Consider the following 27,845-nt stretch of genomic DNA (forward strand, 5'->3'; position numbering starts at 1 on the left):
GGTAAGAGACGGAGGTTCCACAAGCCAGACAGACGTTCTCAGGCTTTTTTCCTCCGTTTCTCCGCTTCATCGTCTCCGAATTGCGTCACCATGGCGGACCCAGAAACTGAAGGCCTGCCAAGCACCTTCACCTCTTACATGGCGGAGGGCGAGCGGCTCTATCTGTGCGGGGAGTTCGCTAAAGCCGCCCATAGCTTCAGCAACGTGAGTCGCGCTCCGAACCTATCAGCCACCCATCACTGAGGTCCTGATGATTCCTAAACCACCCTATTGTTTCCATTATTCCACTGTTACTGATTGATGCACATCTGTGACAGATAAGCCCCTGTTTGGCCGTTTTCTACCAATTCCCACTTGCCTTCTGCCTGGTTGTTAGTAACCAACCTCTGTGTTAACACTGACCTCGTCTCCTACTTTTTTACTCAAATGTTTCGCGATTGGCCTCCTTCCTCAGTTTCCCGTAACTGGCTGGGAGAGTGGCTGGGACGCTGCTTGCAGAAGTGAAGTCTGGCACACGGTTGCTTCTGGAAGGTGGTCAGTGAATAACTAACATCGTAAAACTTTACTGTAGTCTAAATAGCTTCGCTCGACCCTAAGGGGATTGAGTGCTATTTTAAGATACCAGGCGTACTGTTAAGCGGCAAGCTTATGGGGGAGGTGCTGTTATTACGCCATTTTGTAGATGAGGAAACTGATACAGAAGTCGAGTCACACGCCCAAGATCACTGAACTAACGAGTGGCAGAGGAAGGATTCAAACTCAGGCACTCAGACTTCAGTGCTGAGGTGCTAACCACCATACTCTACTGTACTGTCTCCCAAATAAGCTTTTGTATGTTTTTATGACTGTTTCTTTTATAACAAATAGCCCGCTTGGTACAAATGGAGTGGTAGGATAGCCCTGTAACCAGTCCGAAGGCTCCCCCTAAAGTCAAGCTTCTCAACTGCTACCTAGAGTCTTTTGGCCCTTTGCATCACCAACCACATCCTAAAACCAAAAATAATTGATCGGATGGGCCAACAATTAAGTTCAGGGGCCCTGCCCCGCGCATTCTCCTCTTTCTGGATCCTGTTTCATCCTGGAGAAGCTCAGGTAGTGAGAAAAGAACATCCTGGGGGCCTACAGCTTTAGGTGAGAAGTGGGCTTTTCTAGGAAAGAAAGTAGCCACTTCCTCTTCCTGGAAAAGTGGGAAGGTCTTAGACAGGGGCGGGTACCGTCTGATGCCTCAGGAAGGACAGTACACTGCAGACTATGGTAATAATCTTAAGAGAAGGGAGGACATGGGGAGGAGGGGAAGCATTCGCTGCCACTTTAGGGCCAAAATCACAGTTTCTATTTTCTCGGTACTTTCATCTTAACCCCCTGAAATAGTGATTCATTCTCGAATAAGCGATGTAAAAAGAGAGGGCACGTGGAATGGATAACCAAGTTGCAGATTGTCTAAAATCCATTCTGTTAGCCTCCAGAAGGCTTAGCCTCCGAGTAGTATTTTGAATGTGTTGTGCAGCCATTTACGGGCTCATGGTTGAATTTTTATGCACCAAACACCCTATGATTCTGAGTGGACTGGAGGCATCCCAGACACTAGGAGAAATTCCGAATATCCACAGGGTAGCATGTTCTCGCTTCTCAACCAGTGGTTTCCACGATAGCTTGTGATTTAACCTTGTTCCAGATGAGCCACATGCAGATAACCTAGTTGACTGAGCGGAGATCGGTGTGGTGCTGCTTTTAGTCTGGAAAGATCCAAAGACCTGTTTGCTGGCCTGTGGAGTGCCCTTGAAACTCTGGCAGGAGGGTTTGGGCTGCTGTGTCCATTTCGGCTTCTTACCTCACCCTGCCTGGTGCCCGTTGATCTGAGTGGTTTCTTTCTCAGGCTCTTCACCTTCAGAATGGAGATAAGAACTGCTTGGTTGCCCGCTCCAAGTGCTTCCTCAGGATGGGAGAGCTGGAGAAATCCCTGGCAGACGCTGAGGCTTCACTCCAGGGCGACCCGACTTTCTGCAAGGTGACCGTAAGGGTGGGAGGACTCACTCTTTCTTCATCACTGCCACCGGCTGTAGCAGCCTCTGATTAGTACTGGTTGAAGAACCAGCCAGACTGCCTGGAGTTGATTGCCGTTTCCCTTCCTAGGTTACTTGCCTGGCTCTCTGCCCCTGTATCCCAACATTTATCCTCAAGCCAGGGACCCTTCTGTTCCACCACACCTGAGTCCTAGAAGGCCTCGTCTGCCCTCCTTGATTTGACTTGCTCTCATTTCAGGGGATTTTACAAAAGGCGGAGACCCTGTACACCATGGGAGACTTTGAATTTGCCTTGGTGTTCTATCATCGAGGCTACAAGCTGAGGCCTGATCGGGAATTCAGAGTTGGAATTCAGAAAGCCCAGGAAGCCATCAACAACTCAGTGGGAAGTGAGTGACCGTGAGGCCTCTGCCCTTATCCAGGAGGCTCCTGGAATCCTTAGGTTTGGGGGAAGGCCCGAGGTGCACTGGGTGGGCAGCCACCACCAGAAGGGCTACAGGGAGTCCCAAGCGTGGATCTGGCCGCTCATGATTTCCTTGAGGATTAGGAACTGTCCACTGGGAAGACCAGTCCCCCGATCCGCTGTACTGCAGTGTCTGGTTCTCTCCAAAGCCAGATGAGAAGCACCATTTTACTCACCCCAAGACAGACGAGTAGGGCTTCTTTTGGCCTGGTGTCATAGGGTAGAATGAGGTCCTGAGCCCAGCCTTCCCCGGTCCCTGGCTTCCTCCCTTACCTCATACGCACCAAGGGCTGGCTCTGCCCATCAGCTTAGTGGGGGTGGGGGTGGGTGGAGAGCTTGCCACTGTGGGCGGCAGAGTGTGGAAGTGGAGAGCACCCCTGGTGCCCAGGGCCTGCTGTGGCCTTAGGCTAGTGGGGGCTGCCTGACTCCTAGGAGAGTGTTGAACCATTTGCTTGCTAGCCAGCTTCCACCATCCTCCTGCCAAAGGCAACTATTTCCACATAAAATATGTGATAGATTGTGCCTGGGGGCCCGGCCGACCTGAGCCCCAGCTTTTGTCCTTGCAGGTCCTTCTTCTGTTAAGCTGGAGAACAAAGGGGACCTGTCCTTCATAAGCAAGCAGGCGGAGGTAAGGGCCCTGGCTGCTCTGACATCATCTCCTTCGGAAGGCAGAGGCCACACGTGCCTGAGGAGCACAGGAAGTTCAGCTCGGTGCTCTGTGATGACTTAGAGGGGTGGGATGGGGCAGTGCTGGGAGGGAGGGGATATAAGTATACATAGAGCTGATTCACTTCACTGTACTGCAGAAACTAACACAACACTGTAAAGCAATTATACTCCAATAAAAAAACAAGTCTTAACGGCCCTCGTGCCTGGGAGTGATGAGCTCCTGGCCAGTGCGGGCAGTCATGAGATTCTGCCCCAGCTCCTGAGGGGTTTTGGGAGTGTAGCTGTTCCTGGACCAGACACACTCCATGGTTCTCAGCCCACGGAGGTCCTGGAGGGAGCGGTCTGGGATCACAGGCTCAGGGGACCTTGGCTGGGTGCTCCAGGCTCCTTTCTCAGGCTCTGTTGGGTATTGCTCCGTATTCCCAGAGCGTGAAAGCCCAGCAGAAGCCTCATCCCGTGAGAAAGCTCGTACACCATCCCAAGAGAGAGTCCAAGCGGAAGGGCTCGCTCAAGAGCGAGAAGACCATCCGACAGCTCCTGGGCGAGCTCTACGTGGACAAGGAGTATCTGGAGAAGCTCTTGTTGGATGAAGGTTTCAGACACTTTTTTTGCAACAGGGAACTCGGGGCGAAGGAAATCTGGGGTGGATGCTTAACGTATAAGCCAGAGGCAGAGCCTTTGAAAGGATATTTGCCGACACGTTCCTCTGGAAAGGTTTTGCTACCATTCTCATTTTACAGATGAGGAAACTGAGGCGTAGGGAGGTTAAGTAACTCAGTGACACAGCTCTCGGATTTGAATCCAAGAAGTCCAGTTTCTGAACCAGAGCTCTTAAGTGCTATGGTACCCTGGGAGGGAACGCCGAAGATTTACCACTGCGGTCCCCAAAGGGGTATCCCCTGAGCCTTCAGTCTGTACAGAGGGCAAAGGAATCCAGCTTGGAGGTGCTAGAAGGGAAATCCTAGGACCGTGGAACCATAATGTCCTAAAACCTCATCTTCTCTAATCCCTCCTTTTATTAGAGCCCGAATGGGGAGTAACTTGTCCAAGGTGACGAGCAAGCTAGTGGTGGAGTTGGCAGCAGAGCCCAGGCCTCCTAACCTCCAGTGCAGCACTCTTCCCACCACACCGTGCTGGCAGGGAGAGGAGATAGGATGGAGCCTATTTCCTCATTAGACATTCATTATATGACTGTCTCCTATAAACATGGGTGGTGGGAGTGTTGCCATTAGCTATTGAGCCTGAGCAGGGATCACCCTTGAAGCCAATGCCTTTTCTCCAGAACTGACTTCCCAAGGTCCTGTGTAGGATTCCCGGCAGGTTGCGTCTCAGGGGCAGCTTCACTGCTGGTACAACTCCTCTGTAACAGGCCTGGATGCTTCCCTCCCTGCAGAGGAGCTTCCATGGAAGGAAGAGGTGGCCGGAACATTACCCAAGTGGCCTTGCAGCTTTGCTCCCAGCTCTGACCTCTGGTTAGGCAGGTGGGCAGAGCTCGGGCATGCCCCTCCAGGTCCCGGCTTGCACTGTCACACTTGGCACCTGGGGACTTGCTTGTCACTGGCAACCTGGACCAGGCTGTGCATTTCTACTTTGTCTTCTCTGAGGACACAGCTTGAAATAAGGGAGCCCCGAGGGCTGGGAGCTTTTCAGAAAGCTATCTACCAGCTGCTGCTTCTGCTAGCTCCTCATGTCTTGTCGTAAGGGGCCTATGCTCGAAGCCCTGTGCCATGAGAGTGCCTGAAGAAGGGGGCTGTGGCCTCGTCTGGACCCAGTTAGACCCACTGTCCCACCCATGTGCTCTTGCTTTCATTACTGTCCCCCAATTCCAGGGAGAGGTCCCCTCAGGGAGACCCTTAGCCAAGAGGAGGTGACTCCCCTTAGACGCCTCCCCACACCCTTGCCCACAGACCTGATCAGAGGCACCATCAAGCACGGCCTGACCGTGGAGGACCTCATCATGACGGGCGTCAACTACCTGGACAGGCGCAGTGACTTTTGGAGGCAGCAGAAGCCCATCTACGCCAGGGAGCGGGACCGGAAACTGATGCAAGAGAAGCGGCTGGGGGACCGCAAGCGCCGGCCCTCACAGGCGGCCCGCTACATCCTCAAGAGCCTGGAGGACATTGACATGTGTGGGTGGTGTTCTCAGAAGGGCGGGCCTGTGGCCAGGTGGGGACAGAGCCGCACGGCAGCCGGAGCCCCTGGCTTCGCTGGCCTGTGGATGGAATCTGGAGGGGGAAGTGGGCTCCCCTGTCATCGGGGGGGGGGGGCGGGCTGCTCCCCGCTCCATATCGCCTCTCTCCCTTCCCAGTGCTGACCAGCGGCAGTGCTGAAGGCAGCCTTCAGAAAGCTGAAAAAGTGCTGAAGAAGGTTCTGGAATGGAACAAAGAGGAGGTGCCCAACAAGGACGAACTGATTGGAAACTTGCACAGCTGCATAGGGAACGCCCAGATGGAGCTGGGGCAGATGGTGGCAGCCCTGCAGAGCCACAGGAAGGACCTGGAGATCGCCAAGGAATAGTGAGTGCCTGCAAGGGCTTGGAAGGCCAAGCGGCCGAGGCCTGGGGCGGGGGCTACGTCTCGGCCTTTTGCCAGGGCTGCTGGTGGCTGAGCTGCCACTTTCTGCCCTGCGTGCCTGAGGTGGATTCCCCCAGAGGGAGGAGCCACCTACCCAGGACAAGGGCACGCCTAGACTGTCAGCTTTTTTTTTGCCACAAAAGGAAGGTAGTGGCCGCAGACTCCAAGAAGCTCCCAGTGGTTTGGCTCTTAGGGATATTTTTATTTTTATGTCATCTCCACAAGCATTCATCAACTCCAGACATGCCAGATGTTGCTAGCATTGCGAACACAGCAGTGACCAGACACAAGGCTCATTTCCCCGCAGAGATAAAACAAAAAGTGACACAGCTAGTAAATCGCAACTGTGATAAGTGTCATAAGGAAAAAGTACAGGACCCGGTGCTACGAAAAGTGTATTCCAGGAGGACTTGACTGGGTGTTGGGGACACACTTGGCTTGTGGGAGGGCCCAGAGGTAGGCAGGAGGGAGCTTAAGGCCGAGAGGAGACTGGACCAAGCAGGTAGGGGTTGGATCAAGCAGGGCCTCGGAAACCATGGCACTGACGAAGAGCTTGGGCTTCGAAGTTGTACCTCCCAGCTGTGGGGCCTTAGGCAGGCACTTAACTAACCTCTTGCAGCCTGGGTCTCCTCTGTCAAATGGACAAAACAGTAGCCCTTACCCAATAGGGTAGCAGGGAGGGCGACATGCAGAAGTTTACATGAAGATCTCAGAACAGCGCTGCGTATCCGTGATGACTACTGTGTTGGTTCTCGGGAACCAGCTCTTCCCGAGACTTGATGGCCCCTCTCAGGGGTACCATCGCTTTCTGGGCACCCTGGTTCTAACCTCTGGAGTCATTAGTGACCTTCTCTTGCCCGGTTCTACTCACCCCACTGTTCTGAGCCTCTCTCAGTCTCCCATCCTCCCATTTCTGTTTTAACTTTTGAAAACCTTATTTCTTTATTTTGGCCACACTGGGTCTTAGTTGCAGCATGCGGGATCTCTTATTGTGGCACGCAGACTTCTTAGTTGTGGCATGCGGGGTCTAGTTCCCTGACCAGGGATTGAACCTGGGCCCCCTGCATTGGGAGCGCAGAGCCTTAGCCACTGGACCACCAGGGGAGTCCCTCCCATCCTCCCACTTCCTCTCAGGTCAGCCCTCACCTCTCCCTGCCTCGAGCTGCTCCCACACGTCACCTCCAGAGACATGCTGATTTTCACCTGTCGACTGTCCTTCCACTGCTGACACACAGGCCTTGGGCCCTCACCTCCTGCAGGTTAAAAGCAAATGCCTTCACTTGGCACTCAGGGCCCTCTCGGAACCCACTTCTGCACAGCCCTCCAATGTCAGTCCACCCTTCTGGGCCAAACCGGATCTCCTGAACATGCCCGCCACCTGTGTTCTCCCCCTTGCTTGTCCGAGTCCTAGAAGCCGTCCGTCCGTTCCCAGCTCATTTCTCACCTGCCCTCACCACGCTGAGCAGGAATCTCACATGTTGGCCATTCCAGGAGTAGAAAACAAGCAAACAACAACCAGCTTTGGAGACAGACCTGAATTTGATTCCTGCCTTTGGCACTTAGAAGCAGTGTGGATTTGATTCAGTTGCTGACCCTTTCAGTTTCCTCATCTCTAATGAAGGCATAATAATACCAACTCATGGGGATTTTGAGGATTAAATAAGTATATACAGTACTTTGGATCCAACGTTCTCCCGTGCCCTAAAGACATAAATCTTTACTTCTTGCCTCCCTTCTGAGCTCCGGACCTGCATATGCAACAGAGTCCAAGGCATTTCCACTTGGATGTCCCACAGGAGCCCCAAATTTAACATGTCCAAAGTGGAGCCCCTCATCGTCCTGCCAAATCTCTTGCTTCAGGGCCCCCTATCCGTGAAGATGGCACTGGTGGCCACTCAGTCCCCAGGAAGGAGCCAAGGTGGCTTCCCAGACAACTCCCTCCCCTCACCGCTCACACCAGCCCGCCATGGCCCATCCACGCCTCCTCCTGCCATCAAGAGAACATTCTCCGGACTTCCCTGGTGGTGCAGTGCTTAAGGATCTGCCTGCCAATGCAGGGGCCACAGGTTCGTGCCCTGGTCCGGGAAGATCCCACATGCCGCGGAGCAACTAAGCCCGTGCGCCACAACTACTGAGCCCACGTGCCGCAACTACTGAAGCCTGTGTGCCTAGAGCCTGTGCTCCGCAACAAGAGAAGCCACAGCAATGAGAAACCTGCGCACCACGACGAAGAATAGCCCCCGCTCGCTGCAACTAGAGAAAGCCCACGCACAGCAATGACCCAACGCAGCCAAAATAAATTAATTAATTAAAATAAAAATAAATTAAAAAAAAAAATTCCCTTCTCTCTTTCCCTCCCACAGCTCAGTCCAGACCTTCCTCACTTCTTGCCTGTTTCCTCCGACCTGGGTTTCCTGCCGCCCAGCTGGCCCTTCTGTGCAAAACAAAGCCAGTGGTCGGGAGACAGTTCCAGCGCCCGGGTCTGCTCAGCTCAGACCGTCCTTCCTGACCTGACTTACCCTGACCTCGGTTGACCAGGCTCTCTCCGGGCCCTTGGGCATCCTGAGCCCTGGCCAGCACCTCTCGGCTCTGCTTCTGTTCAGCCTTCTCTTTTGCCAGCCCTTTCTTCATCAGCTCCCTCCTCCCCATCCTTCAAATTGTAAAGAAGTGGTTTTTTCTTGGGGGAAGCCCACCATGTGCCCCAGAGTGACTTAGCAGCCCTCCTCGTGCTCCCTCTCCACACGCCGTACGTTTCTCGCCTGCCCCGTAGACCTTGGACTTTGCTACTCCCTTTCTCTTCCCAGCATCTGCCACGTAATGGGCATGTGATGCATGTGCACTAACTGGCTGATTAAGCAAACAGAGGTGTTCCTTAAACAAGCTTAGTTCCTTTGCAACATCCACAAACGGGCCTCCAGTCTTTTTTTTTTTTTTTTTTCCCTTGGCTGCGCTGGGTCTTAGTTGCAGCATGTGAGATCTTTTTAGTTGCGGCATGCATGCAGGATCTAGTTCCCCGACCAGGGATCGAACCCAGGTCCCCTGCATTGGGAGCGCTGGAGTCTTACCCGCTGGACCACCAGGGAAGTCCCCGGGCCGCCAGTCTCACCCATGAGTCTCACCTGTGTGCCCCACGGGTGTCCTCAGTGGAATCAGCCCTGCCCCCACCTCCGAAGCCCACCATCCTTCCAGGTGCAGCTCAAATCCCGACTTGTCTGAGCAGCTTCTTCCGTGACCCCAGCCCTCAATTCCTTTCTCTGATTACTCTGTGGATGACTGGATGGCAGGCTTTCTCAGCCCCACTACTGTCAAAGATAACAGTACACATTATTGTTACGAACAAAGTAACGTATTTCAACTTGTCTGTTCACACCGGAAAAGAGCACCCACTCTGGAAGGGGAGGCTGACATCAGAGCAGTAAACGTGGCCCAGAAGCCGAAGAGAGAGGAGCTGAGGGGGCCTCAGAGAGGAGGGAAGGAAAATATAGGACAAGAGGGGTGGCTCCCTAGGCAGAGGGACAGGGCAGGGGTGGAGGGCTGGGGGAATGGCGGCTTGTGTGCTGGGCAGGGGGGCCAGGACCTGTGGGGAGGGAGGAGGGAGGACCTAGCCGGAAGGAGTGAGGGCCGATGAGGGCTTTGTTTTCACACCAATCCACGGCCTTGTGCTCGACCCAGAGCTGTGTGGTGCTAAGTCTCCCCACAGCCCTCAACACCACACTCCCCTCGCTTCCCTGGGGCCGCGTTGAGATGTGCCCCCCTGGCCCCTTTTCAATGTATTTGCCTACACATTTATGTACACGTACACGTACATAGGATTTTTAAACAGAAGTGACTCACTTCTGTGGTTTTTTAAAAAGAACGTGCCTTGGAAAGGAATGTCTCATTCTTCGAATAGCTTCATAGAAAGGTATTTCGGCACCCAGAGTATGCACGTAGGTGACTGCATCCCTGCGGACAGACACTGAGGCTGTTCCCTTTTGCCTGCACACACAGAGCTTCGCTGAGACTGCGGACAGATGTGGGTATGTCTGCGGGTAGACGGATGGCTTGGTCAGGTTTGCATTTAAAAGGCAGCGCGGCCACGGTGGGGAGAGTAAGTCAGAGCAGGGTTTCCTGGAAGACGAGGAAGTCTGCCACTGTGGGCCAGGGGCTGAGGGGCGAAGGGAAGAAGGGGAGCTTGCCTGAGAAGGGAGGGAGTCAGGGAGGGATGCTGGGGGAGGGGACTGCGGTTGGGGGAGGGCTTTCTTGGTTTATTTGTTGGGAAGGAGGTATTTTTTAACAGATCCGAATGTTCATATGGTAATATGGTAATAGTAAAGAACCAGTGTAGGGGGGAGCGATTGCCTTTTCTTTATGGAAATACCTTTTTTTTTTAAGGTGTAAATTTTTTTTTACTGAAGTATAGTTGATTTACAATGTTGTGTTAATTTCTGCTGTACAGCAGAGTGATTCAGTTATAAATATATATACATTCTTTTTCATATTATTTTCCACCTGATTTATCATAGGATATTGAATATAGTTCCCTGTGCTATACAGTAGGACCTTGTTGTTTATCCATTCTATACATAATAGTTCCATCTGTTAACCCCAAACTCCCCCTCCATCCCTTCCCCCCCCATTTATGGAAATATATTCATCACTTTTCTGATGACACGTGAATACTGAAAAAAAAATGTAGATTATGTGGATAAATTAAAAGTTTCCTTCATACTCTCATTTCCCTTGGGTAATCACTGTTAATAGTTAGATTTAGATTCTCCATTTCTTTTTAAAATGCCCGCTTTTTAATTTATTTACTTATTTTTTGGTGGTTTAAAACAACGCATTTATTCTCTTATAGTTCTGGGGGTTGGCTGTCTGAAGGCAGTTTCCCTGGCCATAATCAAGGTGTTGGTAGGGCCACACTCCTTCCAGAGGCTCTGGGGAGAATCTGTTTCCTTGCCTTTTCCAGCTTCTAGAGCTGCAGTTACTGCACTCCTGGGCTCGTGGCCCCTTCCTCCATCGTCAGAGCTTTGAGCACAGCTTCTGCTTCAGGCCCGCACATTCACTTTTAACACTTAATGGGGCAACGGACGTTGTATGTGCTCCCATAATCTGACTTTTTAACTTAATATATCAGGGACTTTTTTCGTACACAAAAAATTGCACTGATTGAATTCAGATTGTTTCCACTACAAACAACACTCTATTGAGTGTCCTTGTTACATTATATTCTGGAGGTGAATTCCTAGAAGGGGAGTTGCTGGACCAAAGGGATATCTTTGTAAGCTGTTGCCTGTTTGCCCTCCGGAAAAGTCCCGATAATGTCCGTTCCCGGCCACAGGGCTCAAGAGGGCCTGGGTACCGCAGCCTTGCCAGCCTGGGCATCGTCCCTCCAACTGGCCCGTCTTTGCCTTCTTTTCAGTTTCCGTAGTGCCTAGAATGGCCTTGTCTTGCTTCTTCCCCACAGTGATCTTCCTGATGCCAAGTCCAGGGCCCTGGACAACATTGGCAGGGTTTTTGCCAGAGTTGGGAAATTCCAGCAAGCCATTGACACGTGAGTGACCCGGGACTGTCCCCTCCCTACTCTGGGGCCAGGACATCCCACCCTCCCACTGGACTCCCAGGCTGGGGCAGGATGTCAGGCAAAGAGGCATCAGAAGACCCGAGTTTGGCTCCTGGCTGTGCTAAGTGACCAGGGGCAAGCCACTCTGAAAACTCTGTGGCTCATCAGTTAAATTAATTAATAGAATAGAATCATTATTTTCTCCAAATTTCCCAGTGACAAGAGTCACCGAGGACACTTGTTAGGCGTATGAATTCCTGGGCCTCTCCCCTGGAAATTCTCATTCTCCAGGTCTGGGTTAGAGCTCAGGAATCTGACTTTAACAAGTACTCCAGGTGACCCTTACTTTGGGCAAGTTCAGGACCAGGTGGACCATTGACTTCTGGGAGCCCTCCAGTGGTTATTCTGTCCCTCTGTGCAGTCACAAGGGGTCACTGGGAATGGAGTCTGAGCTCTCCAGAGGGCTTAACTTCTGGACTTTCCATGTCCAGCCCTGGGGCTGGTGACCTGCTCCAGTGGGGCACCAGCCCTGGGGCTGGTGACCTGCTCCAGTGGGGTGACTCAACCCCAGGGAGACTCAGGAGCGGGCTTGACCACACAGAGAGAAATTGTCCTTCAGGCCTTCGTGGTTTGACTGGAATAGACTTGATCACCAGAGCCTTCTGTTCCACGTCATATGGTTTCCCGAATGGCCCCTGGTGTCTAGCTGCCAAAAGACACAGGCCTGTGAGTGTTTACCTACCCACTTGTATCTTTTTTACATTAAAATACATATATTTCTTTTTAAATAAAAATTTAATACATGTCAATCCCAATCTCCCAATTCATCACCCCCCCACCCCCGCCGCTTCCCCCCTTGGTGTCCATACGTTTGTTTTCTACATCTGTGACTCAATTTCTGCCCTGCAAACTAGTTCATCTGTACCATTTTTCTAGGTTCCACATATATGCATTAATATACGATATTTGTTTTTCTCTTTCTGACGTACTTCTCTCTGTATGACAGTCTCTAGATCCACCCACGTCTCTACAAATGACCCAATTTCGTTCCTTTTTATGGCTGAGTAATATTCCATTGTATATATGTACCACATCTTCTTTATCCATTCGTCTGTCAGTGGGCATTTAGGTTGCTTTCATGACCTGGCTATTGTAAATAGTGCAGCAATGAATGTTGGAGTGCATGTGTCTTTTTGAATTATGGTTTTCTCTGGGTATATGCCCAGTAGTGGGATTGCTGGGTCATATGGTAGTTCTATTTTTAGATTTTTAAGGAACCTCCATACTGTTCTCCATAGTTGCTGTATCAATTTACATTCCCACCAACAGTGCAAGAGGGTTCCCTTTTCTCCACACCCTCTCCAGCATTTGTTGTTGTAGATTTTCTGATGTTGCCCATTCTAACTGTTGTGAGGTGATACCTCATTGTAGTTTTGATTTGCATTTCTCTAATAATTAGTGATGTTGAGCAGCTTTTCATGTGCTTCTTGGCCATCTGTATGTCTTCTTTGGAGAAATGTCTGTTTAGGTCTTCTGCCCATTTTTGGATTGGGTTGTTTGTTTTTTTAATATTGAGCTGCATGAGCTGTTTAAATATTTTAGAGATTAATCCTTTGTCCGTTGATTCGTTTGCAAATATTTTCTCCCATTTTGAGGGTTGTCTTTTCGTCTTGTTTATGGTTTCCTATGCTGTGGAAAAGCTTTTAAGTTTCATTAGGTCCCATTTGTTTATTTTTGTTTTTATTTCCATTACTCCAGGAGGTGGATCAAAAAAGATCTTGCTGTGATTTATGTCAAAGAGTGTTCTTCCTGTGTTTTCCTCTAAGCCTTTTATAGTGTCCAGTCTTACATTTAGGTCTCTAATCCATTTTTTTTTTTTTTTTTTTTTTGCTGTACTTGGGCCTCTCACTGTTGTGGCCTCTCCCGTTCCGGAGCACAAGCTCCGGACGCGCAGGCTCAGCAGCCATGGCTCACGGGCCCAGCCGCTCCGCGGCATGTGGGATCTTCCCGGATCGGGGCACGAACCCACGTCCCCTGCATCGGCAGGCGGACTCTCAACCACTGCACCACCAGGGAAGCCCCTCTAATCCATTTTGAGTTTATTTTTGTTTATGGTGTTAGGGAGTTTTCTAATTTCATTCTTTTACATGTAGCTGTCCAGTTTTCCCAGCACCACTTATTGAAGAGACTGTCTTTTCTCCATTGTATATCTTTGCCTCCTTTGTCATAGATTAGCTGACCACAGGTGCGTGGGTTTATCTCTGGGCTTTCTATCCTGTTCCATTGATCTATATTTCTGTTTTTGTGCCAGTACCATATTGTCTTGATTACTGTAGCTTTGTAGTATAGTCTGAAGTCAGGGAGTCTGATTCCTCCAGCTCCGTTTTTTTCCCTCAAGACTGCTTTGTCTATTCGGGGTCTTTTGTGTCTCCATACAAATTTTAAGATATTTTGTTCTAGGTCTGTAAAAAATGCCATTGGTAATTTGATAGGGATTGCGTGGAATCTGTAGATTGCTTTGGGTAGTATAGTCATTTTCACAATATTGATTCTTCCAATCCAAGAACATGGTATATCTCTCCATCTGTTGGTATCATCTTTAATTTCTTTCATCAGTGTCTTATAGTTTTCTGCATACAGGTCTTTTGTCTCCCTAGGTAGGTTTATTCCTAGATATTTTATTCCTTTTGTTGTAATGGTAAATGGGAGTGTTTCCTTATTTCTCTTTCAGATTTTTCATCATTAGTGTATAGGAATGCAAGAGATTTCTGTGCATTAATTTTGTATCCTGCTACTTTACCAAACTCATTGATTAGCTCTAGAAGTTTTCTGGTGACATATTTAGGATTCTCTATGTATAGTATCATGTCATCTGCAAACAGTGACAGTTTTACTTTTTCTTTTCCAATTTGTATTCATTTTATTTCTTTTTCTTCTCTGATTGCCGTGGCTAGGACTTCCAAAACTATGCTGAATAATAGTGGTGAGAGTGGACATCTTTGTCTTGTTCCTGATCTTAGAGGAAATGCTTTCCATTTTTCACCGTTGAGAATGATGTTTGCTGTGGGTTTGTTGTATATGGCCTTTATTATGTTGAGGTAGGTTCCCTCTGTGCCCACTCTCTGGAGACTTTTTATCATAAATGGGTGTTGCATTTTGTCAAAAGCTTTTTCTGCATCTATTGAGATGATCATATGGTTTTTATTCTTCAATTTGTTAATATGGTGTATCACATTGATTGATTTGCATATATTGAAGAATCCTTGCATCCCTGGGATAAATCATGGTGTATGATCCCTTTAATGTGTTGTTGGATTCTGTTTGCTAGTATTTTGTTGAGGATTTTTGCATCTATATTCATCAGTAATATTGGTCTCTAATTTTCTTTTTTTGTAGTATCTCTGGTTTTGGTATCAGGGTGATGGTGGCCTCATAGAATGAGTTTGGGAGTGTTCCTTCCTCTGCAATTTTTTGGAAGAGTTTGAGAAGGGGGTGGGTTTAGCTCTTCTCTAAATGTTTGATAGAATTCACCTGTGAAGCCATCTGGTCCTGGACTTTTGTTTGTTGGAAGATTTTTAATCACAGTTTCAATTTCATTACTTGTGATTGGTCTGTACATATTTTCTATTTCTTCCTGGTTCAGTCTTGGAAGGTTATACCTTTCTAAGAACCTGTCCATTTCTTCCAGGTTGTCCATTTTATTGGCATAGAGTTGCTTGTAGTAGTCTCTTAGGATGCTTTGTATTTCTGTGGTGTTCGTTGTAACTTATCCTTTTTCATTTCTAATTTTATTGATTTGAGTCCTCTCCCTCTTTTTTTTTTTTTTCTTTTTTTTTGCGGTACGCGGGCCTCTCACCGCTGCGGCCTCTCCCACCGCGGAGCACAGGCTCCGGACGCGCAGGCCCAGTGGCCATGGCTCACGGGCGCAGCCGCCCCGTGGCATGTGGGATCCCCCCGGACCGGGGCACGAACCCGTGTCCCCTGCATTGGCAGGCGGACTCCCAACCACTGCGCCACCAGGGAAGCCCCCTCCCTCTTTTTCTTGATGAGTCTAGCTAATGGTTTATCAATTTCGTTTATCTTCTCAAAGAACCAGCTTTTAGTTTTATTGATCTTTGCTATTGTTTTCTTTGTTTCTATTTCATTTATTTCTGCTCTGATCTTTATGATTTCTTTCCTTCTGCTAACTTTGGGTTTTGTTTCTTCTTCTTTCTCTAGTTCCTTTAGGTGTAAGGTTAGATTGTTTATTTGAGATTTTTCTTGTTTCTTGAGGTGGACTTGTACAGCTATAAACTTCCCTCTTAGAACTGCTTTTGCTGCATCCCATAGGTTTTGGATCATCGTGTTTTCATTGTCATTTGTCTCTAGGTATTTTTTGATTTCCTTTTTAATTTCTTCAGTGATCTCTTGGTTATTTAGTAATGTATTGTTTAGCCTCCATGTGTTTGTGTTTTTTTACCTTTTTTTCCCTGTAATTGATTTCTAATTTCATAGTATTGTGGTCAGAAAGTATGCTTGATATGATTTCAATTTTCTTAAATTTACTGAGGCTTGATTTGTGACCCAAGATGTGATCTATCCTGGAGAATGTTCTGTGCGCACTTGAGAAGAAAGTGTAATCTGCTGTTTTTGGATGGCATGTCCTATAAATATCAATTAAATCTATCTGGTCTGTTGTGTCATTTAATGCTTGTGTTTCCTTATTACTTTTCTGTTTGGATGATCTGTCCATTGGTGTTAGTGAGGTGTTAAAGTCCCCTACTATTATTGTGTTACTGTCCATTTCCTCTTTTACAGCTGTTAGCAGTTGCCTTATGTATTGAGGTGTTCCTATGCTGGGCGCATATGTATTTATAATTGTTATATGTTCTTCTTGGATTGATCCCTTGATCATTAAATAGTGTCCTTCCTTGCCTCTTGTAACATTCTTTATTTTAAAGTCTATTTTATCTGATATGAGTATTGCTACTCCAGCTTTCTTCTGATTTCCATTTGCACGGAATATCTTTTTCCATCCCCTCACTTTCAGTCTGTATGTGTCCTTAGGTCTGAAGTGGGTCTCTTGTAGACTGCATATATATGGGTCTTGTTTTTGTATCCATTCAGCAAGCCTGTGTCTTTTGGTTGGAGCATTTAATCCATTCACGTTTAAGGTAATTATCAATATGCATGTTCCTATTACCATTTTCTTAATTGTTTGTTTTTGTAGGTCCTTTTCTTCTCTTGTGTTTCCCACTCAGAGAAGTTCCTTTAGCATTTGTTGTAGAGCTAGTTCGGTGATGCTGAATTCTCTTAGCTTTTGCTTGTCTGTAAAGCTTTTGTTTTCTCCATCGAATCTGAATGAGATCCTTGCTGGGTAGAGTAATCTTGGTTGTAGGTTCTTCCCTTTCATCACTTTAAGTATATCGTGCCACTCCCTTCTGGCTTTTAGAGTTTCTGCTGAGAAATCGGCTGTTAACCTTATGGGAGTTCCCTTGTATGTTATTTGTCGTTTTTCCCTTGCTGCTTTCAATAATTTTTCTTTGTCTTTAATTTTTGCCAGTTTGATTACTATGTGTCTCAGCGTGTTTCTCCTTGGGTTTATCTTGTATGGGACTCTGTGTGCTTCCTGGACTTGGGTGGCTATTTCCTTTCCTGTGTTAGGGAAGTTTTCGACTATAATCTCTTCAAATATTTTCTTAGGCCCTTTCTCTCTCTCTTCTCCTTCTGGGACCCCTATAATACAAATGTTGTTGCGTTTAATGTTGTCCCAGAGGTCTCTTAGGCTGTCTTCATTTCCTTTCATTCTTTTTTCTTTATTCTGTTCAGCAGCAGTGAACTCCACCATTCTGTCTTCCAGGTCACTTATCCGTTCTTCTGCCTCAGTTATTCTGCTATTGATTCCTTCTAGTGTAGTTTTCATTTCAGTTATTGTATTGTTCATGTCTGTTTGTTTGTTATTTAATTCTTCTAGGTCTTTGTTAAACATTTCTTGCATCTTCTCGATCTTTGCCTCCATTCTTTTCCGAGGTCCTGGATCATCTTCACTATCATTATTCTGAATTCTTTTTCTGGAAGTTTGCCTATCTCCACTTCATTTAGTTGTTTTTCTGGGGTTTTATCTTGTTCCTTCATCTGGTACATAGCTCGCTGCCTTTTCATCTTGTCTGTCTTTCTGTCAATGTGGTTTTTGTTCCACAGGCTGCAGGATTGTAGTTCTTGCTTCTGCTGTCTGCCCTCTGGTGGATGAGGCTATCTAAGAGGCTTGTGCAAGTTTCCTGATGGGAGGGACTGGTGGTGGGTAGATCTGGCTGTTGCTCTGGTGGGCAGAGCTCAGTAAAACTTTAATCCACTTGTCTGCTGATGGGTGGGGCTGGGTCCCCTCCCTGTTGGTTTTTTGGCCTGAGGCATCCCAACACTGGAGTCTACCCGGCTATCTGGTGGGGCTAATGGCGGACTCTGGGAGGGCTCATGCTAAGGAGTACTTCCCAGAATTTCTGCTGCCAGTGTCCTTGTCCTCACGGTGAGACAGAGCCACCCCCTGCCTCTGCTGGAGACCCTCCAACACTAGCAGGTAGGTCTGGTTCAGTCTCCTATGGGGTCACTGCTCCTTTCCCTGGGTCCCGATGCACACACTACTTTGTCTGTGTGTCCTCCAAGAGTGGAGTCTCTGTTTCCCCCAGTCCTGTCAAAGTCCTGCAGTCAAATCCCAGTAGCCTTCAAAGTCTGATTCTCTAGGAATTCCTCCTCCCGTTGCCAGACCCCCAGGTTGGGAAGCCTGACATGGGGCTCAGAACCTTCACTCCCGTGGGTGGACTTCTGTGGTATAAGTGTTCTCCAGTTTGTGAGTCACCCACCCGGCAGTTACGGGATTTGATTTTATTGTGATTGCGCCCCTCCTACCGTCTCATTGTGGCTTCTCCTTTGTCTTTGGATGTGGGGTATCCTCCTTGGTGAGTTCCAGGGTCTTCCTGTCGATGACTGTCCAGCAGCTAGTTGTGATTCTGGTGTTCTCACAAGAGGGATTGAGAGCACGTCCTTCTACTCCACCCTCTTGAACCAATCGCTGTATCTTTTTATAATAAAACGTTTTATAGTAAATGTGCTTAATGTTAAAATATTAATTTGGAAAATATAGAAAAGTAAAAGAAAAAGTCTTCAGTCCCACCACCCAAAGACAAGTACTAATTCTAATCCTGCTCTTACTTTTATTGATATTTTGTTTTTTCATTCCAGTCTTTTTTCTGTGTTGATTTTCTCTTACATGTGCTTAATAATATTCTTAAATGTTATTATGTTATTTCAAATCCTGTTTTACAAACATTATTTTCAACTCTTGTATCATCAAAGCCAGTCCCATAGATGTACCAAAATAACTTCGGTAGTTTAAAAATATGTTAGTGCTTGTTAGCTCCACCCCTGTTTCTAAAAGGACTGGTAGTTGGAGAACAGTTTTTCTTCTGCCACCAGTAGGAAGCCCGGCCTCCTACGGCCGAGTGCAGGGCCTGAGCGGAAGGAGCCGACTCTGGTTCTTGTGTCCCCAGATGGGAGGAGAAGATCCCTCTGGCCAAAAGCACCCTGGAGAAGACCTGGCTGTTCCACGAGATTGGCCGCTGCTACTTGGAGCTGGACCAGGCCTGGCAGGCCCAGAATTATGGTGAGAAGTCCCTGCAGTGCGCCGAGGAAGAAGGGGACATCGAGTGGCAGCTGAACGCCGGTGTCCTGGTGGCGCAGGCACAAGGTATGGGCCCCATGAGGACCACCCTACCTTTCCCATGTCAGGGCCGGGAATCCCGTGGCCTGAACTTACCATCCCAGCGTATCCCTGCGCTGAGAGTTCCGATTCTGAGAGTGGGGCTAAACCCCTGCATTTTGACCAGCGTATGTAGTGCCTAGTTTAAGCTAAGCTCAGTTAGGGCTTGGGGGCCCCTGAGAGCTGCCCTGCCCTTGAGGAAGTCATCTGCAGACCAGCACAGTGTCATGGGGTCATCAAAACAGCTCCACTCCTCTTGCTCGGTAGCCTTTACGTGTGCCTTCTTGTACCTAATCACCGTGCAAGCCAGGGATGGAGGCATCATTGTCCTCTTATAGTTGGGGAAACGGAGACTCCGAGGGGTTCAGCAGATTGCCCCAGGTCACGTGAGGGAACTTTTTAGGGTGATGGAAAAGTTCTAAAATCGGGTTGTGCTGATCATTGCACAAGCCTATAAATTTACCCCAAATCATTGAACTGTATACTCACGAACGGGTGCATTTTATACTAAGTGAATTACATCTCAATAAAGTTGTTAAAAAACAGCAAGGGGCAGGGGTGAGGAGGAACAGATGAAACAAGATTGGTGATATTTTGGTATTTTGAACAATTTTAAAATTTTATATTGGAGTATAGTTGATTTACAATGTTGTGTTAGTTTCAGGTGTACAGCCAAGTGATTTAGTTACACGTATACATAGGTCTATTCTTTTTTCAGATTCTTTTCCCATATAGGTTATTACAGAGCACTGAGTAGAGTCTCCTGTGCTGTGCAGTAGATCCTTGTTGCTTATCTATTTCATATGTAGTAGTGTGTATATGTTAATCCCAACCTCCTAATTTATCCTAATTTATCTCTCCCCCCAACCTTTCCCCTTTGGTAAGTTTGTTTTCTAAGTCTGTGAGTTAGTTTCTGTTTTGTAAATAAGTTTATGTGTATCTTTTTTTTTTTTCCTGCGGTATTTTTTTTTTTGCGGTACGCGGGCCTCTCACTGCTGTGGCCTCTCCCGTTGCGGAGCACAGGCTCCGGATGCGCAGGCTCAGCGGCCGTGGCTCATGGGCCCAGCCGTTCCGCGGCATGTGGGATCTTCCCGGACCGGGGCGCGAACCCGTGTCCCCTGCATCGGCAGGCGGACTCTCAACCACTGCGCCACCAGGGAAGCCCTGTGTGTATCATTTTTTAAGCTTCCACATACAAGTGACATCATATGATATTTGAAGCTGGGTGATGAGTAATGGGGGCTCGTGATACTATTCCTCCAACTTTTCTGTGTATTTGAAATGTTTCATAATATGAACTTAAAAAACAAATAGCTTACAGTAATAAGCAAGCAGTGGCGCTCGGGCTTCTAATCGCTGTGCTGAGCTGCCCTGCTCCGGGCACGCAGCTGACCCCAGAGAAGGAGGAAGCGTGATAGGTGCTCTGATCAGGGGCCTTACCACACATTCACTTATTCACATCACAGATGCTTACCTGGCACCTTCTAGGCACCAAAGCTGGGCATACAGTAGGGAGCAAAACTGGTAACTATGCTGCCCGCATGCCTGAGGAGTAACTTTTAAGCAGAAACATTAAGAATGCAAAGGCACCAGCTGTTCCAAGATCTGAAGCCAGAACTTTTCAGCCAAAGGGACCGCATTTAGGGAGGTGGGCAGGAGTTTGGCTGATTTAAGAAACTGAAGGAGATCAGTGTCAAGCTCCTGGGGGCCAGGAAAGTCTGGAGAGAGGAGGCTGGTGAGGGGCCAGATCCACAGGGCCTCCTGGGCCTCGTTACGTCTTGCAGATTCTTTCCTAAAAACATAGAGAAAACCACTTGAAAACTGTAAACTGGGGAAGACATGGTTACTGTGGCTTTTCCTAGAACTCTTTCCTGTTCCTGTGAGGACTTTTCTTTCTTTGTCTGTGCAGCAGGGCTTGCGCGATCCTAGTTCCGCAACCAGGGATTGAACCCAGACCCCAGCTGTGAAAGCACCCAGTCCTAACCACTGGAGGTCTTATTAGGCCCTGAGGGCCTTTGGAGAAACAGGCCACTTACTGCCGGTCTCAGTTTCCCCACTCTAGGGTGGAAAAATCCAATCGAGTGCAGCAGCCCGAGAGCCACTGGGCTGTAGAGGCAACACAGCCGAGCGGGCAGCTCCTGGGCTCTGGGCCCTCCTGGCAAATGCCACCCTGTGCCTCAATTTCGTCCTCTGTAAGTAGGGATGATTATATCAATAGTAGGTACCTAGAGGGTTGGTGTGAAGAAATAAGGTAATACTTAAGCGTGTAAGCACTTAGAACAAGCATATAGCGAGCACTCCAGAAACACTCATTTCTTCCTTCCTGCCCTCTCGTCAGCTTCCCGTAAGTGTTTCTAACACAGATGAGAAACAATTACAATCCTTAGAAAAGTCGATTTATGGCTCAACGAAAATGTAAATATAAATGTGTAGATTTGTGGATACACAGAGGGGGGAAAAGAAGAGGAAAAGGGCTCCCAGAATGAAGATAACTTCAGGTTATAGATTCAGTTAAAAGGAACGGCCTTTACTGCGTCACTCCCGTAAGTGTTATGACTCCTGTTCCGACCTGCGGTGTCCGAATGACATCGACATTTATTCAGGGTGGTCTCTGAGGGATTACAGTGACTTTCCTTCTTTTCAAATGTGTATTTGAAAAAGAAATATGTATTGACCTCATTCACTGTGACCCCACAGACTTTCAGAGCTATATTAGAATTGCTTTTCCGATATAAGGCCTTTTGCAGTTTGACTTATGGACACAAGGCCCTTCTCTCCCTGGGGATCCCAAAGCAGTTCATGGGGAGGGGTGGATCTTGGGGTCCTCAGTGATAAGAGGAAGCAGTGGTGTGCAAAGAAAGTGGAGTGTGGTGTTCCCAGACCCTGGCAGGTGAGCACTTTTCTCCTTCCTTCCTGAAATTAACCTCTTTTCAAGGGCAGTCAATCAGTCCATAGGCCATCATCCCTGGCCCAGCACTATCCTGTCCAGTGAGTGAGCTCGGGGGAGCTGCCTCCTCTCTGGGTTCGGATTGTACCAGCGTGGGCATTGATGTCCCAGCCGCTGGCCCACGAGTCACAGCCAGCCCGTCCAGATGTGTTTGGTCTCCACAGTGTTCTTAACAAATTTGAGTGAACATTAAAAAAAAAATAAAAGATCTTTTCTGGAACAATCTAAAGGTGGGGCAAGATGGAGTTGTCCCCCTGGAGATGCACGATGTGGGCACAGACCCCTTCCCTCACTGACTCTTTGCACCGGAAATCCAAGGCTCAGCTTCTTAGGTTCTGGTCCTTAGCGGTGAGCACCAGAAATGTCCTGGGTGAGGACCCAGGAATGTCTGGAAAGGGTGGTGCTGGGAGGCCCAGATGCTGCCCGCCTGGGGCTGCTCCCGAGGGCCGCTAGCACCTGCAGGGCAGCCGCACCGTGCAGCACACAATGTCACCATCTACCTGTCTCCCTCGTGCTCTTCAGTGAAGCTGAGAGACTTCCAGTCGGCAGTGAACAACTTTGAGAAGGCCCTGGAGAGAGCGAAGCTCGTCCATAACAGCCAGGCACAGCAGGCCATCATCAACGTGAGCCTCTCCCCCGCTGGGCCCCCCGGGCTCTCAGCCCCAGATGTTTATCCCCCCCAACCGTAGGGCACACTCTGGGTAGGGCAGTGGCTTTCCACTGTTACTGCCATCAGTTTATACAGCAGCCCAACCAATACCCATACTGTGAACTTTTTATTTTGGGGCTACGCCTTGCAGCACAGCTTGCAGGATCTTAGTTCCCAGACCAGGGGTCGAACCCGCACGCTCGGCAGTGCAAGCTCGGAGTCCCAGCCACTGGACTGCCAGAGAATTCACCTCAAAACACACATTTTTCTTTGAAAAAACAGACAAAAAATAGAAAGTTTTACAAAACGTATTTACCTTTACTGTGTACGCTGATATTTCCTACTCTGTTCTATTTTCTTTTCATTCCTTTTCTTTAATGCCGGCTGAGCCCTTCTAAGCACATTTTAGGACTTGCAGTTTGAAAAGTACCAGCCCCCCCATCCCCCGCCCCGCCCCCAGGAGTCAGTAAGAAATCAGCGTGATGGCCTCACCCACTTGCGCTGCTTCGTCAGGCAGCCATTTAGAGTAAAAGGAATTAAAAGTAAGTAAAAGTTACGGTTCAGTTCCTCGGTCACACCAGCCATGTTTCAAGTGCCCAATAGCCACGTGAGGCCTCTGGGTACCACACGGTGCAGATCTAAAGTCTTCCCATCACTGCACCAAAGGTGACGACCGTGGTCCCGGCCCTCAGGAAGTGTGGTGTCTACAGGAAGCTTAGAACACAATGCCCTCGTTCCTGACCCGTGCGACAGGGACCAGGGGATTCAGCGTGAGGGCCTCCGTGGGTAGGCAGGGCTGGGCCTTTCCCCTCAAGGAGGGTTTGAGGTCGCCTTGGAGGCTGGGCAGGTTTTGAAAGGAGGCAAAGAGAACCGCCTGTCAAGCCAAATGGACCCACGGCCCTAAGTGGCTCCTCATGGGACCAGGCCCCTGACCTTTCACCCCCCGGAATGGCATCTCCAGGCAGGAAAGCATACGAGGGGGGCAGACCAGCGCTGCACAAGAGAGTCCAGGCCCGGCAGACGTTTCCTGAGTGTCTAGTGGTGTTCTGCCCTGGTGGGGGGGTCAGGGGGAGGGCTGCGGCGAAGAGGGCAGAGTTGCCCTCAAGATGCGCACAGGCTGAGTTCCAGGTCCCCGGGGGTCCTGCAGACACCGTGGGAGCCCCCCGGAAGGCAGGCCAGCCCCCAGCCACAGGGTGTGGCTGAGTCCCTTCCGTGGCTTGCTGCCTGGCTGAGGGCTGAAGGGCTTGCCTTGTCTCTTTTACGCTGGCTGAAGCCAAGAGAAGCTTTAGGTAAAAAGGTGGGACTCAGTAGACAGACGCAACCCCCCAGAACAGGCCTGAGCCCGAGGGAAATGAGTTTGAGTTGCCTGCAAGCCGCGCTATCTCTCATACCACTTAGTGTGGGGAGTTCCAAGTGCATAGTATCCACTAACCTCAGGGCGGCAGTCTTCAGAGGAGCCAGGGGAAAGGGGAGGGGGCAGGGTTCTGCACAGCCCTGCCTCCTGGCGCTGGGCTTGGGTGGGGAAAGGACAGGTCACACGGGGTTAAGAGAGCTCACCAGCTCCTCTGCCACCCACAGGCCCTGGACGATGTCAACAAGTGCATCATTGAAGAGCTGAAGAAAACCAACTACAGGGAGATACTCAAAGATAAGAAGGAGAAAGGTGAGTTCTGGGGCCCCGAAGACGGCAACCTCAGAACGCTCCCTCTGCTTTCCTTCTGGCAGTCTTCGCCATGCTTTCCTGCCATTCCTTCGGTCGGGGGCTTGGCACTGCTCACCAAGTATTCTGATTTCAGTGCCGCCACCAACCCCAGCCTTTCTTGGGACGGGAGAGGGAGACCTCGGGCTGGGGTCAGAACCCGTGCTGTCTGCCCTATTTCTTCAGTACTCCCGTATTTCTTTAATCAATTCATCAACTATTTGTTGAGCGCTTGTCACGTGCCAGGAAGGTGTGAGATTTGGGAGGAGACAGAAGCTCGGTCCCTGCCCTGGAGGAGCCCACAGCCCAGTGGGAGAGCCAGGCAATTAGAGCTGCCGGCGCCCAGGGCTCCTGCACCGGAGCCTGCTGTGCAGGGGGACAGTGCTCTGCTGTGAGGGCCCGGGCAGGGGCGCTCCCAGTTCTGTGGGGAGGTAGGGAATGCTTCCAAGAGGGAGAATCTTCTGCTTCAGGCTCCAAAAGATGCCCAAGCATTTTCCAGATACAAGATGGAAGGTTGAGGGCATTTCCGGTGGGAAACAGCAGGAGCAGACACAGAGGTGGAATGACAGTAGCTTACACTGTGGGGGCTCTTAACCGCTGGCCCGACACTGGGTTAAGCATTAGACAGAATGATCTCACTCGGTCCTCACCACCTAGGAGGTAGGTACTGTTTTGGGGGCACTGGAGCCTGAATGATCTGCCCACGTCACACAGCAGTCTGACTCAGAGCCACACGCTCCCCTGCTGCCGGCAGCTGGTCTTCAGGGCCAGCAGTGGGCAGCGCAGGGGTCGGGGCAGGGGACCCAAGGGCCAGCTGAGGTGCATAGGTGGCAGGGCTGTGCTCCTGCTGGCCGGTCTAGCCCTTATCACATTCTTCCTCCCGAGGGCTCCAGGGAGTAGAGAGGCCTTTGAGCCCCCGCCTTGCTCTAGGCTGTCTGACTGGCTCCCATGAAAGGAGTGAGGGAAGAGGAAGTGGCTGGGACTCCAGGCCCCACGGAGTCGACAGGGACCAGGGACGGGCCCCAGAGGGGCAGGGATGATAAGAGAAGCTGACCCCCACTCGGTGCTTCCTGCATGCCAGGCGCTCGTCTAAGCTTTATACATACCGACTCATCTGATCCCAGAGCACTAAGAAATAAGTATTCCGTGCTTGATTTTACGGGTGTGGACATGGAGGCAGAGGGGTTAAAGTCCCACAGCGGATTCCAGTCTCCAGCAGCCTACCCCTGGAACCCATGCTTTTCCCACGCTTGTGCAGTTTCTGTCTGCCCCTCTGAGGGGCCCTCCCTCCAGCCAGATCGCAGCAAAGGGTAGCTGGGGCTGGGGCTCCGGGCTCCTCGGGGGACAGAGCCCCTTGCAGGCACCGAGGCTGAAACCCTCTCTGATCCAGGTACAGCAGCGGGAATTTGGGCACGGGGTTTCTGGGCACCTGAGCAGCCAGATGACAGCCTTTTATTATCCAGCACCTGCCACGTGGTGGCCAGATCCCCTCAGAGAAGATCTGCCTCTGCCTCCACACACCCTTGGAACTGCGCTCAGAAGCCACAGAAGGAATAATGTGAAGGGTACAGCAGGGAAGTGGCAGATGCTCCAAGCATCCTCCTCCCTTGGCCGACGGAGTGCTGGGAAAGGCATCCTGAAAACTCCGGAAGGCCCTGAGGCCGGCCGCTGCTGGGCACTTCCCTTCCCGGACAGCAGGTGGCAGCATTGCATGTGTCTTGGCCAAACCACGTCATTTTCCTGCTCTGAACCCAGAGCCCCTATAGGCGGCTTAGAAACCAGGACTTCCAGGAAGTGGAAGGAGACTCAGGAAGGGTTTGGTAACTTTTCTCTGTAGCTGGTAAAAACAACGAGCAAAGATCCCTTGGGTTGTAAAATTGCTCTCCATCCGAACTTCCACCACAATCTGCTCACATTTTTACGGGGAACCTCCCAACAAATGATGAATATGCTTCCCAGGGACGAAGGGAAATGCAGAATGGGGACGCTGGAGGAGAAGCCTCTGTCCCTTCCCAGCACCTGTGCTAGTTCTCGTAGGGAAAAAGAAAGAATGTGGTCTGGGGGCAGACTGTCCTGGGTTCAAATCCTGGGCTCTGCCAGTTATTTATTTGCAATGTAACCATCGTGTGTGATTTCCCCTTTATCAGTCTCAGGTCCCTCGACTGCAAACTCGAATCAATAACACTGAAATTTTTTTTTTTTTTTCGCGGTACGCGGGCCTCTCACTGTTGTGGCCTCTCCCGTTGCGGAGCACAGGCTCCGGACGCGCAGGCTCAGCGGCCATGCCTCACGGGCCCAGCCGCTCCGCGGCATGTGGGATCTTCCCGGACCGGGGCACGAACCCGTGTCCCCTGCATCGGCAGGCGGACTCTCCACCACTGCGCCACCAGGGAAGCCCCACTATGCAATTTTTTGATGACTGAACGGTATAATCTGTGTCGCTCACATGATGCCAGGAACAGAGCTGGTGCTCAGTAAATGATGATCCCTTTTCTCATTTTGGAAAGGGGTGCTGTCTCTTAGAAGCACAGGCCCCCACAGGCTGGGGTTCCCCCAGGCCCGGAGACGGACAAACTTCTACCTTTCTTCCCTCCTTTCTCTTGTTTTTCAGAAGATGCCACTACGTTGGATAGTATAACAGTGATGGCAAAGGAGAAGGAAACGATGAGAATGAGAGATGAACCCGAGAAGGTCACCGAGACGGTGATGAAGCAGTGCGAGCGGGAGCAAATGGAGAGTGAGAAAGAGACCGAAGGTGACTTGTCTAAGGAAACCCTGGGGATCACAGCTAGTGGACCAGAAGAACATAGGCAGAGAGAAGAAGTAGAAAAAGCCAGCCCCTCAAGGAGAAAAGGACCAGCTGCGATGGAGGGAGGTCCAGGAGATGTTGCCGAGGGACAATCTGGAGAAGCAGGCAGGAAACTAACAGCAGTGAACAGAGGGGAAACAAGAGAAATTTACAGGAGGCCTTCAGAACTGGACCAAAACCTCTCAGAAGAATCAAGCACGAGGGAGTCCGAAGGACTAGAGTAGACACTTTCAGAAATCGGCAGAAGAGGGTCCAAAGCACTGGGGAAAACAGAATCGGGAGAAATAAGAGAACCGGAAATAACAGAAAATTCTGAAAAAATGGAAAAAGATGAAAAGGAAGACGAATGAAGCCATCGAGTAGGCATTACGATCAGGAGGCTGGTGTTCACAGGGACCACGGAGATCTTATTAAACTGGACCTTCAAGCTGAGATTTGTCTCTAATAGGAAAACATGTGGACTGGGTCCCACAGGTCACCTCTGTCTCTTTCTATTACTGTTTTCCCTTTAAATGTGCATCTTTCACTCTTACAAACCCTGAGTCTGTCATTTTGCCTCCTTACCCCCACCCATTCTCAGAAGAGCCTTAGAGAATGAATGAGTGGGCATGGGGTACCACTTTCCAAGCAGAACTCTGATGTTCTGATTAGGTGAGAAACACGGAGACCCCCCAAACAAGGCCTGACCCAGAATGTGACCAAGGTGTGAAATGCGGTCCTCCTCCCCAGGCC

General features: G+C 49.7%; 1 protein-coding gene across 2 annotated transcripts; it reads left to right on the forward strand.

Annotated features, from left to right (window-relative positions):
* Window positions 1-27,649, forward strand: ODAD4 (outer dynein arm docking complex subunit 4). Of its 2 annotated transcripts, none has more exons than XM_060133835.1 (12): window positions 1-204; window positions 1,877-2,008; window positions 2,263-2,413; window positions 3,039-3,115; window positions 3,583-3,748; window positions 5,064-5,288; window positions 5,468-5,675; window positions 11,182-11,268; window positions 18,801-18,997; window positions 22,479-22,579; window positions 24,184-24,268; window positions 26,916-27,649. In XM_060133835.1, exons 1-12 carry the CDS (start codon window positions 91-93, stop codon window positions 27,335-27,337), a joined length of 1,965 nt encoding a protein of 654 aa, XP_059989818.1. In that variant the 5' UTR covers window positions 1-90; the 3' UTR covers window positions 27,338-27,649. The 2 variants fall into 2 exon arrangements, with proteins under 2 accessions (XP_059989818.1, XP_059989819.1); XM_060133836.1 differs by having other exon boundaries at window positions 3,054-3,115.
* The last annotated feature ends 196 nt before the right edge of the window (window positions 27,650-27,845 follow it).

This window comes from Lagenorhynchus albirostris, chromosome 20, assembly GCF_949774975.1.
Source record: "Lagenorhynchus albirostris chromosome 20, mLagAlb1.1, whole genome shotgun sequence".
Lineage (NCBI taxonomy): Eukaryota > Metazoa > Chordata > Mammalia > Artiodactyla > Delphinidae > Lagenorhynchus > Lagenorhynchus albirostris.

Coding starts and splice junctions, on each gene's coding strand:
- ODAD4 (XM_060133835.1), top strand. CDS start 91: ATGGCGGACCCAGAAACTGAAGGCCTGCCAAGCACCTTCACCTCTTAC. Junction 3,116..3,582: donor TCATAAGCAAGCAGGCGGAG/GTAAGGGCCCTG, acceptor CCGTATTCCCAG/AGCGTGAAAGCCCAGCAGAA. Junction 22,580..24,183: donor CACAGCAGGCCATCATCAAC/GTGAGCCTCTCC, acceptor TGCCACCCACAG/GCCCTGGACGATGTCAACAA.